The following is a 15526-nucleotide window of genomic DNA, read 5'->3' as shown; positions in this document are numbered from 1 at the left end:
ACACACAAAAAACTTACACACACACAAAACTTACACACGCACAAAAAAACTTACACACACACAAAAACTTACACACACAAAAACTTAAACACACACTACATACACACAGAAACTTACATACACACAAAAAACTTACAAACACACAAAAAACTTACATACACACAATAAACTTACACACACACAAAAACTTACACACGCACAAAAAAACTTACACACACACAAAAACTTACACACACAAAAACTTAAACACACACAAAAACTTACACACACACAAAAACTTATTACACACACACTTACACACACACAAAAACTTACACACACATAAAAACTTACACACACACGAAAACTTACACACACATAAATACTTACACACACAAAAAAAATTAAACACACACAAAAAAACTTACACACACACAAAAACTTATTACACACACATAAAAACTTACACACACATAAAAACTTACACACACACAAAAACTAGCACACACACAAAAACTTACACACACACACAAAAACTTACACACACACACAAAAACTTACACACACACACAAAAACTTACACACACACAAAAACTTACATACACACAAAAACCTTACACACAAAAAAAATTTACATACAAACAAAAAACTTACATACACACACAAAATTACAGACACACAAAAAAAAAACTTACACACACACAAAAAACTTACACACACACAAAAACTTACACACTCACAAAAAATTATTACACACACATACACACACGACAATTATATATTATTTTAGGAAAATAGAATTGATATGGGCACACACAAAAAAACTCACACACAAAAACTTAAACACACACAAAAACTTACACACACACAAAAACTTATTACACACACACTTACACACACACAAAAACTTACACACACATAAAAACTTACACACACACGAAAACTTACACACACATAAATACTAACACACAAACAATAACTAACACAAACAAAAAAAATAAAACGATTACAAAAAATTAAAAAAACACAAAAAAACTAACAAAAACAAAAAAAAATAAAGACAAACAAAAAAAACATACACATACACAAAAACTTACACACACACACAAAAACTTACACAAAAACAAAAACTTAAATACACACAAAAACCTTACACACACAAAAAACTTACATACACACAAAAAACTTACACACACACAAAAACTTACACACGCACAAAAAAAACTTACACACAAAAACTTATTACACACGCACACGAAAATTTTATATTATTTTAGAAAAATAGAATTGATATGGGCACACACAAAAACACTCACACACACAAAAACTTACACACACACACAAAAACTTACACCAGAAGTTTCAGACAACAAACACCTATGAGAGACTAAGAATCCTAGCTCTGAAAAGTCCAAATAGCAAACTACACATCCCAAATCATAATTTTCTGACAACACACACCTATGAAAGGCTAAGAAATCCAGCTCAGAAAAGTCAAAAATAGCAAACCATCCATCCCAAATCATAGGTTTCAGACAACACATACACAACACATTTGCCTCTCAATTACTTTGGACTATCTGTCTTGACTTTTCTCTGTCCTACAGTTACCCAGCCCAGTCTTGACACAACCTATACAACCTATTGTAAAATACTTGATAACTTCAATTCAAAATGGGGGAGGGGAAGGTGAGGTGAGGAGGGGGAGGGAGAGGGAGGGGGCCCTTTGGGGGCCTTTGGGGCCTGGGGGGTCCTTTGGGGGTCTGGGGGACCCTTAAGGGCCGGGTGGCCCTTTGGGAGCCCGGTGGACCTTTGAGGACCGGGGGCTTCCTTCGGGGTTGGGGTGGGGTATGAGGACCCTTCGGGGTTGGGGTGGGGTATGAGGACTCTTTGGGGTTGTGGTAGGGGACCTCACAACACTGTGCAAATGGAACTTGTGTATTATGACGACCACAGAGTTTCACCCTCAAATCCTCTTCTAAAATCATCTTTTAAATCATCTTTTAAAATGTCTCTAACTTTTTCGCCGAAATAATTCCCTAAAACGCTTTCGCCCAAATAATCCCTAATCGTAACTTCAGCGTATTCCTTTTGTTTTTGGCATCTCTGCGCTGTCACATTTCAAATTTCTAGGATACCCTTTCCTACGTTAATCTCTTCATCTCATAAATGTTCCTAGCTAGACTATTAAGGTTTCGTTAGAATATCAATTTATCTCTCCGACTTAAAGCTCAGTGAAGCCGTATTTAAAAATAGAATTTTTATCTCTTTAGACTCCCGCATAATTCCAAGATAACAAGTGATGTCATTTCTAATTCTTGACAGTAAAGATCAATGAAGCCCTATTTAAAAATAGAATATTAATTTTTCTCTCTGACCTAACGAACGTTTATCCCTCAGACCTAAGATTAAAGAAACCATAATGTTTCTTAATTCCCCCTTCGTGAATCAATACATTCCCCTAGCGATTATGTAAATCAATTTCTCAGGTTAGGTTAGCCTAAAGATCAAAGAAGCCATGTTTGTTTCGTAATTCCCCTTTCGTAAATCAATACATTCTCCCCCGCCAATTATGTAAATCAATTTCTCAGGTTAGGTTAGCCAAACAACAATGAAGCCATGTTTGTTTCTTAATTCCCCATTCGTGAACCAATAATTCCCCCACCGATTATGTTAATCACCCCAATGTCATTACACCTGGACAAACAACAGCAAATAAATCGACCTTGAAACATCCATCAAAGTGAGAAAATTCCTGTTTTTCCATTCTCACTGACATAAATTGATGTTGACATCCATCAAAGTGATAAAGTTCCTGTTTTTTCATTCTCACTGACAACGACCCATAAAACAGACATAAATTGCTGTTGACATCCATAAATTGCTGTTGACATCCATAAATGTGAGAAAGTTCCTGTTTTTCCAATCTCACTGACAACGAACCATAAAACAGACATGAATTGCTGTTGACATCCATAAATGTGAGAAAATTCCTGTTTATTCATTCTCACTGACAACGAACCATAAAACAGACATAAATTGTTGTTGACATCCATGAAAAACATCAAATAAATTGACCAACACCCATAACCATCCATAAAAGTGAGAAAATTCCTGTTTTTTCATTCTCACTGACAAAAACCATAAAACAGGAACATAAATTGCTGTTGAAATCCATAAATGTGAGAAAGTTCCTGTTTTTTCATTGTCACTGACAAAAACCATAAAACAGACATGAATTGCTGTTGACATCCATGAAAAACATCAAATAAATTGACCAACACACATAACCGTCCAAGAAAACATCCATCAAAGTGAGAAAATTCATGTTTTTTCAAGTGAGAAAATTCCTGTTTTTTTCATTCTCACTGAGAAAACCATAAACCACGTGGTCATCGTGGGAGTTACACCCCCCTTTCTACTGATTTCGAAGAGGGAGAAGGTGCACTCACAAGATCGTCACTCTTTGTGGGAAGATCTTTGTGATCTTCACGTATTCACCAACTCTGCAAGGACTATAGCCTCCCCATAGTTACCATGTTTATAGATTTTGTTGCTGCTTTCAATTGTGTAGCCCGCGAAAATCTTCGGAAATCACGATAGCAGTGGTATACCGGTTGGATTCGTAGTGCTGTTGATCTTTCGCTTCCATTCTATTGACAATTTTTTGTATCCAAGCAATAGGCTGCATGGGCTGGAGATGCCTGGATGATCCAATTTATAAATCAACGTTTAAAATAGGCTTTGAACTGCTTTGGAATGTTTCTTTTATCCTAGCGAAAAAAATTGGAACCATCTTGGTCCCTGAACTAGGCGAATATTGAATGGGATAACACCCCAGCAGAAAAAGAGGCTCTATTTCTACTCCTACCATTTCCACTTCCATGCAATGGGGTTGGGCCTCTGGGAGCGCAACTTTATGAAAAGGGTGTCATTCAGCTGTTGCACTGCTGTCATGTTTACAGTCTTTTTTTTGGGACTATACTGGACTGTAGCAAAAGATCGCAGCTTTTTAATGTTTTGTATAAAAACGTGTTCTGTGCTTGAATTCTTTTTTTGATTCTAAAGCTGATAATGTTTCTGAACAATCCTTTAATATTCTTATTTGGTTTTTGTTTTCATATTTCATTACTTCTTTCTCATAACTGTTTCATTTTCGAGACACCTGAAAATAAGCTTGTTAAAGTCAAAGCTACTGTAATTCTTGCTGTTAATCCAGGCTTGAATGTATACTGATTTATTTTGTTATTGATTTCAGACTTATGTGCTTAAATGGCGAAATTTCTCAAGTTTGTTGTTTTCATATTTTACAGTCATTTTTATAGTAACCAAACCATAATTTCCCTTCTCATTTTTACGTTTTTTTTTCAGATACTGAATTAAATATATGATTTATTCAGACAACCTCCATACATCGAGGATAAGCTTGAAAAATACACTTAAAGTGCATGAACGTCTGAACATCGGGTCCATCATAATACATGATGAACATCATATAACATCATAATATATTCACGCGAATGCGGTATAACTCAAAAGGACTTAAGTTGCAAAATATAAATCTTACAGAAAACGGACAGAACTGAAAAGTCCGTCCTGGGTTTATTTACTTTAATTAACTCCATTTTTTATAAGAAGCTTTGAAAAGGAAACTTTTCTAGGAAACATGATAGCTTTGAAAACTATTTTCTGTGTAAATGTAGCACATTTTGGAAAAAAACATGCACTTCTACTTATCTTAAGGACCAAAGGAAGCAGGGGAAAACCTAAAAAAGAAAGGACCAAAGAAAATAGGGGAAAATGTACTGAACCAATCGATAGTGCTAACTTAGTTTCGAGTTGAAATGTAACAGTAGGCTTCACAAAACTTTTCCGTAATGCCATTTGAATTACCGTATACGATCATTTCTACCCTCTAGAAAATTATTCCCATCCGGTGGAGTGCCTGAGCCGCGCACGTCGGCGAATTGAAAGGATCACTGATGGCGTTTGGGATTTTATAAGTTTTTCGGTGAAAATTTTCTCTCCATGGGCGGTGCCATTTTAGAAGTTACTGTACTAAGAGTACAGAAGAATCTGTAGTAGTAATCATAAAATGATTTCATCAATAAAGCTAAAATGTGCATGATTTTGACACAATTGATATTGATACAATACTAAAAATTTATTAAATTAAATTGTAATTCAGTTCTCTATACGCTTTTACTTTCAATAATTCCAGTATACAATACAACAGTATCAGTTAATGGACTGTTGGCGACTTTGTTAAATCACCATAATATAAAGGTTTCAAATAATCAATGAGTAAAAATTTCAGTTCTATTTCGGAAAACGATGAATAGGAAACGAATAGAGAGCGAAAAAGCGAAGCACTCAAAGCTAAAGTGCACTTTTTGCACATCCAATTTTTTCATTACGTGGTCTCTGGTAAATCATTTCTCCTTATAGTTATAGCGTGTGTGTATTTTAAATATTTTTTTGTTTTTTTGTTTGCTGTGTTTATAGGGCTTACTGATGTATCGTATATAATTTTGACGGAAGGTCTTTTAGTTATTAGTAGAACAAGCCTGGCCTTTCAGCTTGCGTTAATCGTATTGCTATCTCTTGCGGCTCAATAGGACCTCAAATTAGCCCTAATAAATACGAGTTTCTGTTTTTTTTTGTTTTGTTTTTTTGACGCTGCTGTGGTGGAGCTGTAGGGAAAATTGACAAAATTGTGGCAAAAAGAAAACAACACGAAACAAGAAAAGCATAACAACAAAGACCATGGCTATGAGGTGAGTCTGATAAGATTATGATAAGGCCACAAAAAAACAAAAAAAGCTTTTTCTTTGGACTGTTTACCCGATAGTTTATGAAACAAAATAATGACTCCAGTACCTTCAGAAGCCTGGTGTACTTTCGGGCAACTGCGCAAACCACTGTGGTTGAAACGAGAAATTGAGCTCAAAACAAAACTCAGAATGTACTCGGTATGCGTACGCTCCATACTCCCAACACAGTTGTGACCTCGGCTCTAAAGGCAGAGGAAGAAGGGGCAACTAGACGTTCTATGCCTAAGAGCTATTTGCATCTTGAGACGGTCGCAACAAATCAGCAACTGCGGGTTCATAGTGTGCGGACAAAAACTTACAACGTCATGCATAATCAAGAAAAGACGACTGAAGTGGATTAGCCATGTAATGTGAGGCCCAGTGGAGACCCTAAAACAGTAGGTCCTTACTGCAGTGCCTCCCTCCTCCTGGAAGGAAAAACTGGGAGGCAAAATCAAGTCATGGCATAACGTCGTGAAGAAGGACGTCGAACCACTAAGCGGTTTTTGAAAATATGGCTACAAGTGGGACAAGTCGTGGCTTCAACGCATTCGACCGCAGAAAGAGGACACATCACTTTGACAGAATCCGGTCCAATAGCTTCCTGGTTCCGAATTGGGCTGAATAGCCTGTGCCTCGTCTTAAGTAAGTATTCACATTTGACAATATTTTTTCTGTTATGATGACCTCGTATAATGTCTGTGACGAAAGTCATACCAAATATTGTAGCATAACAAACAGAACTCCTCTTCGGACTAATGTCAGAAATGAGACCTTCCCGTCTAATTGGAAGGTGTCAGTGATTATCCCAGTATTCAAGAAGGAGACAATTTTGATTCTTGCAATTACCTAGGGATATCACTCATGGGTATTTCTATCAAAGTGTTCGCAATGATTCTGCTAAAAAGACTTGAGGCAGTAAGGGATGAAGGAACACACGAAATCCAGTGCAGATTTCGAAGAGGGAGAAGGTGCACTCACAAGATCTTCACTCTTTGTATGAAGATCTTTGTGATCTTCGCATATTCACCAACTCTGCAAGCACTATAGCCACCCTATACTTACCATGTTTATAGATTTTGTTGCTGCTTTCAATTGTGTAGCCTGCGAAAATCTTCGGAAATCGCGATAGCAGTGGTATGCCGGTTGGATTCTTAGAGCTGTTGATCTTTCGCCTCCATTGTATTGACAATTATTCGTATCCAAGCAACAGGTGGCATGGGCTGGAGATGCCTGGATGATCCAATTTATAAATCTAGGTTTAAAATAGGCTGTGAACTGCTGTGGAATGTTTCTTTATATCTAAAAAAAAAGGAACCATCTTAGTGCCAGAACCAGGCGAATATTGAATGGGATAACACCCCGGCAGAAAAAGAGGGTCTATTCCTACTCCTACCATTTTCACTTCAAACAATGTGGTTGAGCCTCTGGGAGCGCAACTTCATGAAGAGGGTGCCATTAAGCTGATGCACTACGGTCATGTTTACAGTCATTTTGTTTAGGACTATGCTGGACTGTAGCAAAAGATCGCAGCTTTTGTTTAAAAATATCGCAGCTTTTGTATAAAAACGTGTTCTGTGCTTGAATTCTTTTTTTTTTGATTATAAAGCTGATAATGTTTCTGAACAATCCTTCAATATTCTTATTTGGTTTTTGTTTTCATATTTCATTACTTCTTTCTTATAACTGTTTCATTTTCGAGACACCTGAAAATAAGCTTGTTAAAGTCAAAGCTACTGTAATTCTTGCTGTTAATCCAGGCTTAAATGTATACTGATTTATTTTGTTGTTTATTTCAGACTTTTTTGTGCTTAAATGGCGAAATTTCTCAAGTTTGTCTTTTTCATATTTTACAGTCATTTTTATAGTAACCAAGCCATAATTTCCCTTCTCATTTTTACGGTTTTTTTTTTCCAGATAGTGAATTAAATATATGACTTATTGAGACAACCTCCATACATCGAGGATAAGCTTGAAAATATACTTAAAGTGCATGAACGTCTGAACATCGGGTCCATCATAATGCATGATGAACATCATATAACATCATAATATATTCACGCGGATGCGGCAAACTCAAAAAGCCTTCAGTTGTAAAATATAAATCTTACAGAAGACGGACAGAACTGAAAAATCCGACCCTGGTTTATTTACTTTAATTAACTCCATGTTTTTATAAGAAGCTTTGAAAAGGAAGTTTTTCTAGGCAACATAATACCTTTGAAAACTATTTTCTGTGTGTAAATGTAACACATTTTGGAAAGAACATGCACTTCTACTTATCTTAAGGACCGAAGAAAGCAGGGGAAAATGTATTGAACCAATCATAGAGCTAACTTAGTTTCGAGTTGAAATGTAAAAGTAAGCTTCACAAAACTTTTCCGTAATGCCATTTGAATTACCGTATACGATCATTTCTACCCCCTAGAAAATTATTCCCATCCGGTGGAGTGCCTGAGCCGCGCACGTCGGCGAATTGAAAGGATCACTGATGGCGTTTGGGATTTTGTAACTTTTTTGGTGAAAATTTTCTCTCCATGGGCGGTGCCATTTTAGAAGTTTCTGTACTTCTAAGAGTACAGAAGAATCTGTACTAGTAATCATAAAATGATTTCATCAATAAAGCTAAAATGTGCGTGATTCGAAACCATGAACAATTTCAGGATATTAATACAGTACTAAAAATTTATTAAATTAAATTGTAATTCAGTTCTCTGTACGCTTTTACTTTCAATAAATCCAGCATACAATACAACAGTATCAGTTAATGGACTGTTGGAGACTTTGTTAAATCACCATAATATAAAGGTTTCAAATAATGAGTAAAAATTCAATTCTATTTCGGAAAACGAAAAGGGAAACGGATAGAGAGTGAAAAGCCATTAAGTGAGCACTCAAAGCTAAAGTCCACTTTTTGCAGATCCAACTAAATATTTTGGCTGCGAGCTCGGAGCTCAAACTCAATTCGATCCAAAGAATGATAGATACATTGTGAATGGTGCCCACGATGCTTCTAAACTTCAGGATCTGTTGAATGGTTTCATTAGTCGTTTTGTATTGTGTCCACAGTGTGAGAATCCTGAAACAGTCCTCTCTTGCAATGCTAAGAAGCAGACAATTAGTCAAAGTTGCAAAGCCTGTGGTCATCAAGGCCTATTGGAAATTAGACACAAGCTGACAACATATATTCTTAAAAATCCGCCAGAGGTTTGTCATTTCTGCATGTTGAGTTGCAACCTTTTTTTTCTTGTTGTCCTATGTTTCTATTTGATATTTCACCTAGGACAACGCTAGAAAAGTCACCACACATTTATCTTTTTGTATTTTCTATTGCTCTTCCTCCCCCTCTCTGTCTCTTTCTCTCTCTCTCTCTCTCTCTCTCTCTCTCTCTCTCTCTCTCTCTCTCTCTCTCTCTCTCTCTCTCTCTCGCTCGCTCTCTCTCTCGCTCTCAGTTAATTATTCCTCTCCCTTCCTGTGATCCTGATTTATGTAATCTGAATGTATTGATGCACCCCCCCCCCCCGAAAAAAAGTCATCTTTGATCCTTTGTTTTTTCGTCACCGCCGAAGACATCTGGTATTTTAATGTTCAAACTGAATATCTTGCTGACGTGAAAAAAATGTCATAATTATTTTCCATCATCCATAATACGCCATCAAATACTGGTGTTTCAGACTTGATATCTGAAACGTGGTAAGCTTTTTTACTGCTACTGGCTCTAAAAGAGTTTTTTTTTGTGTGAGAAAACGCAGCTTATGAAGAGATAGTTTCATAGAAAAACCTTAAAATACTAGATATAATTGGCAATAGCGCCACCTTGGTCCTATTGCTCCTATCTTTATTTAAAAGTTTCACTTTTCAGTCGAATGAGCCCTCCCCTAAATTCCTACGGCCATTCCTTTTATACGAAATGGTTGAAGAAGAAAAAAGAAGAAAATGCATAGAGGCAGCATCGTTTTTTAGTAAGTTTCTCCAAGTGGATGTACTTGACTTTGATATGTCTTTTGATATAAACAGGTCCAATGTCTCTCTGGAAAACATTATAAAAGACAGGATTTAGTTTAAAAAAATATTATTAAGACCTTCTCCAAATGCAGGATTTAGATTATAATATTATAGGAAGCATACAAAAAACTATTAAACTCTAAATTCGGATCCTAAAAAATATACTACTTTGAGAAGTTCTAGAAAAGAAAAATTGATTCTTGATTGGTATTTTGAAAATGTTGGCACTATGCACAATCTCCGGTGTGGTAATGTTGCAGTCCATTTGTCTTCTAATGAGATTTGTCTTTTTCCATGTTTTCTAATGGAGTTTTTTCTTTCATTACCTTAAATATTGGCACTGAAGTAGTCCATTCTTGGAAATCTCATCTAGAGACTGAAAAGAAAAAATGATCAATAAAAAGGTGTTTGGCCTGTTTCCCAGTTTTATGATCCTTCTCATTTTAAACTTCAGTTTTCTTCACGCAATAATTTTTTGATAGGTTGATCCGACTGTTCAAGGCGCTTCGCTCACAGAATCTCAAAGGAAAGGCGGAAGAAAAGGAAAGAAAGAGGAAGATAGTGGGGCCAAAAATGGAGATGCCACAGCAAAGGTAAGGAACTTCTTACCCGCATAGAGATTATTTTTCTCATTATTTTTATGCGATTTTGAAGCCATTCAGTCACTAAGATAGTTACGTACGCATTTGTAAAAAGTGTTTTAGCATTTGAAGCATTTGCCGGATGCGAAAAATTAGTGGATAATTGATAATCTTTTTTTTTAATTCTTTTATTCCGCGGGCCTGTGAAATAAATATGCGTCTGCGAAATGCAACGAGTTCATAAAAATCTACTAGATAAATCATTTTCTCCCCTCTTTCGCTCTTTTCCTCATTCCCCTCTCTCATCTCCTCTTTCTCTAGCCCTCCTTGCTAGCTTACATCCATAGATCTTTCAAGTTTTGCCAAAATTGGTGCAGAATTCAGCTATGCTCAAAACTGTATCTGTATATTCAGCAGTAATAAGATGTTTGCATGTTCAGATGTATGCCTATTTTTAGTTTATCCTATAATGTTTCCTTAGGAAAATGATTTTGGTGATGATGAAGATGTTGAATGGTCAGAGGATGTTTCTGCAGATGCAGTCAAAAAGCGGCAAGAGGAGCTGGCAGCTGGAGTTAAAGCACTTGCAGTTTGTGAAGATGCGGAAAAATCTGAAAAGGTACGTTTTTAACTTTTTTTTCTTAAGCATCATGCTTTAGAACTGTTGGCAGATATACTGTTTTGCCGTGCAATTATAGTAGAAAAAAGATGATGTTTTTGTAGAGAAATCCTTTATTTAAAGTAATCATACAACATAACAAATAACCCACCCAAGAAGCGGAGCTTGTCCATGGGACAAGAACTGATAATTAACATAGCTGAAAAAAGAAAGAAAAAAAATTGAGAAAGAGAGATAGCTCCTTACTTCATTCCATGCGTAAACCTAATCTTAAATACACAAAAAACAACGAACTACTAAATCTCCAAGAAACTTGATAAAAACTAAAACTCATGATTTGAATATAGTACGTATCTAACCTTTTTCTTAAAATTAGCCAAACTTATATAATTTTTTGTTTAATCGTTTGATTATTCTAAGGTTTATCCCCCTTCCCTCTCCCTCTCTCCTTGTAAATAAAAGAAAAATTTGATCTGGTTGTGATGGCCCGAGGACTAAAAAGTGTTAGCCCGAAAACTACGGCCGACCAAAAAGAAACTTCTATAAATAATTCATTTATTAATCGATCTTCGAGGGTTAATCCTTATCCAAGGTCTAATCGGAGACGCCTTGCGATCGCCTCTACAAGTAGCGCCATGCTTATTTAACGCAATTCAAATTTTACGATAAAACACCTAAAATGAATCATTGCAGTTTCGGCTATTGGGAATTTCGGCTATTTGCGAAACTGCATAATAGCCGAAACTGCAATGATTCATTTTAGGTGTTTTATCACAAAACTTTAATTGCGTTAAATAAGCACGGTGCTAACTGCAATTCGGCTATTATTGCAGTTTCGGCTATGATTTCGACTATTATGCAGTTTCGCCTTTTTGCGGCTATTAGGTTGCAAATTACTCCAGACAGTTGGTTCTAGCTCTGATTTGTATTTCACTAAAGCAATGTCTTCAAAAATAGTCGTAAAAATAAAAACTTTCTCTTCATTATACATATTAAACAGCTCGCCAGAAGATCAAAGTGATTCGAAGTATCATTCGCTAAAACTCTGAGAATCTAATATGGTAGACTAGAAAAAAAAATTATTCTAACATTTTTTCAGAAAAAGAGGCTCTAGTTACTGGAGTTAAGAAGTTGGATTTAGCTTCTATGACAAATGTCTTTTCATCTGAAACTAAAAAATTATATTTAAATTAAATTTGATATTAAAAGTACACATTCGTTTTGAAGAAATTACCATTTTAGCATGGTAATTGACCACCTATTCGCCACTGTAAATTTATTTGGTAAATTATTACATTTTCAAGTGGAAATATGATTGTCAGTAGTTAAATTTTTTTTAAGGCATTTGTCATTACTAACTAAGCAAAGAAACCTCGTATACCTTATCAATATTTCTATGGAAAAGGGGATGTTTCCGAGTGCGCTTAAAATAGCTAAAGTTGTACCGTTGCACAAAGGTGGAGTCAAAACTGATATATCTAATTGGAGACCAATATCGATTCTCCCGATTTATTCAAAAGTTTATGAAAAGATTGTTCATCACCGGCTTTACGAGTATCTGATGAAAATTGGTGCTTTACATGATGGTCAATTTGGCTTCCGGAAAGGACATTAGACGACGCAGGCAGTCCAGCTTCTTCTGGAAAATATTAACTCAGCACTTGAGAATGGCGAGCAGTGCATGGGCGTGTTTATTGATTTTAGAAAGGCTTTCGACACGGTTGTTTTTAAGATTTTATTGGAAAGGCGGTGTTATTTAGGCATAAAGGGTAGTGTTTTAAATTGGTTTGAATCGTATTTAATTGAACGGAAGCTACGAGTGACTTTGAGTAACAAATCTTCTCAGCCGTTTCCCATAAAGTGTGGTGTTCCACAGGGCTCAGTTCTTGGTCCTCTCCTGTACCTTATATTTGTAGACACAATGAGATTCTACATTCCCGGAGCTTCAGTTACTTCTTTTGCTGACGACACGGCATTAGTGATTGCAGCAAAGTCGCTGCAAGAGCTCTTGTTCAAGGCTAATAAGGCGCTGGATGGCCTACATGAATTTGTTTGTGCTAGCCTACTTAGCGTCAATGCATCAAAAACTAATTTTATGATGTTTACAAGGACTGGTTCTGCTCCCACTCTCCCTGGTGTCATTATTTACAATGGCCTACCGCTATCACAAGTTGAAGAGATCCGATATCTGGGATTCATCCTGGATCGAAACTTGAGTTGGAGAAAACACTGCTACATCATAGCATGCAAGCTGGCGCGAGGCCTTGGAGTTCTGAACCGTTTTCAAAATTTTTTACCTTTGATAATTCTGCTTTTATTGTATTTTTCCATAATAGCGCATTATATAAATTATGGTTGTTTGATTTGGGCGAGTAATTTTAGTTGCAATTTTAGAAGAGTTCAAGTTCTGCAGAATAAGGCTATAAGGTTGATTGGAAGGTATGATCGTGGTGTTTATAGCACTGAATCACTTTTTAGAAAGTTTAAAATTTTAAAGGTTGGTGAAATAAGGGATTATCAAATTGGAGTTTTTGTATTTCAGTGTCTGAATGGTTTTGCACCGGATTTTTTTATGAATATTTTTAAGCCTAATTCGTTTTATCAAGATTATTCGACTAGGAGTGAAGATAGTCTTGCATCTGAGCCACGGAACTCAACGAGAGCAAGCCAAGTGACCAGACACATGGGCCCGTCAGTTTAGAATTCGGTCCCAGATTCAGTTCGTCAAGCTGAAAGTGTGCCGCAACTTAAAACACGTATTAAAAATCTTTTCTTTTCAGGAATTTGGTAGTGTTAATGGTTCGAGAGAAGGCTTTTTTTTTTTTTTTTGTTTTGTAGATATTTTATTTTTATTTTTTTTTATATTTTGTGCCATTATATATTTATCATTATTTTCTGTTATTATTATTGTTTTCCCCTTTTTTCATTTTAATTGTTTTGATGATTTGGCATGCATGATATCCAACCGGTCGCTTTTTCAAGCATATTCTTGGTTTTGTTCGCCTTTTTTTAACAATGAGTTTTTTTTTTTTTAATAAAAATGTATGAACCTGAACCTGAAACAATTCTTTTCAATTGAGAAATACTGTTTTCAAATTATTAAATTTTAGAATTCCATGCTTTTACAGTAGAGCTGCTAATTACTAGCAGAGGAATAGCAAGGGGTATTGCAATCTTGTGTAGTTGCTAGATTTGCTTCCATGTGAAATGGCTAAATTACCCGTCTTCCTTATTTAACGTATAGTGCTTTGAGTGATGCAAATTTGTGTCTCGAGAATATGTCATTTTTTATTGATAATCAAAAAATATCTAATGATGAAGGACTCAATAAATAGATAACTTAATAATGTAATGTATGGAGGGACAAAATAAGTGGAAAATGTTCTTTTTACAAGATGTGTTGTCTCATCAATCTCGTATTAATATGTCGCTTGTCTCGTCGATTGTGTAATGGTGAGTTGTATGTGTGGTTAGCCTGTGCAATTGTGAGAGTTTTCAAGAGGAAACATTTCTTCAGAGAATTGTCTAATACTTACTATTATCAAAGGTGGTACACTTCAAATGGATCTTGAGCTGGCAACTTGTAGCGCCTATTATTCTCAAGCCCTTTTGCCTACCTGTCCAGGGCCAACCCTTCTGCGTCCGCTATAAAGTACCAGTTTGTTATTTTTAAATATTCACCTTTTGGTCAAACAAAGACTGCTTAAAATTGAAAATTAACTACCTGGAATGGTACAAACAGGTTGAAAAGCGAATACAAGGTTTTTGAAATATCTGCCCCCGACGCATCCTGGGAATACTTTAGTCTGAGAGAGTTAAGAATATCTCCGTAGGTGAAAGATTTAAGCAACTATTGATTCTTCAAAAAATACAGAGTAGTAGATGGCGGTGTTGGAACCATACGGTCCGTATCGATGATGGCAGGCTCCCCCACGATTTCTGATGCTGGGTCCTAACTGGTATTAGAAGGCCCTGGACGGCAGAAAGTTACGCTTGACCGAGTACTGGCGGAAAAATCATTGGAAGACCCATGGCCACAAGCTCTTCAGAGATCGTTGTGTAGTGGCAACGGCGTCTCCTGATGTGCCATCCAGCGTAGAAGGAACTAAGTCCAAGTTAGTTAGTGTATGAGAGGATGTATATATTGTCTAGTTCAATATACTAAGAACGCTGTCTTGTACTGTGAATGAATACTAATTGGTAAATATTAATGAATTGGTAAAATGCAATTAGTTATAACAGAATATGTAAAATGCTAGTTGCATATTAGTTGTTATTGTTAACTGAAATTGACAAATCCTCACTAGGATTTTTTGTCAATCATAAGAATTTATAAAATCTGTTCTGAACATTGTGTGGGTAACGACGTATTTAAACGCATTTAATTGAAAAGAAAATCTTATAAGTATACTACAAATGATTATTTACAAAGTTACAAACATTCTCTAAATCACTAATATTGCTGTGATCAGAAAGTATAAACTCGTAATTAGGAGCATTGTGAGCAAAAATTTAGTTGCAAGATAAAT

At 35.9% G+C, this 15526-nt stretch overlaps 1 protein-coding gene across 1 annotated transcript in view; it reads left to right on the top strand.

The window, feature by feature from the left end:
- The window catches only part of eIF5 (eukaryotic translation initiation factor 5), a 75861-nt gene that overhangs the window by 47818 nt on the left and 12517 nt on the right, over positions 1 to 15526 (top strand). Inside the window, 3 exon segments of the mRNA XM_089092615.1 lie at positions 8713 to 8999; positions 10280 to 10390; positions 10860 to 10997. Of these exon segments, the coding sequence (XP_088948741.1) occupies positions 8713 to 8999; positions 10280 to 10390; positions 10860 to 10997 (536 nt within the window).

The sequence above is a fragment of the Artemia sp. Qi Xiang Cuo genome, chromosome 7 (genome assembly GCF_049724085.1).
Source record: "Artemia sp. Qi Xiang Cuo chromosome 7, ASM4972408v1, whole genome shotgun sequence".
Classification (NCBI taxonomy): Eukaryota; Metazoa; Arthropoda; class Branchiopoda; order Anostraca; family Artemiidae; genus Artemia; species Artemia sp. Qi Xiang Cuo.
The sequence above is the reverse complement of the archived record's forward strand: the minus strand, read 5'-3'. Positions and strand labels throughout refer to the sequence as shown.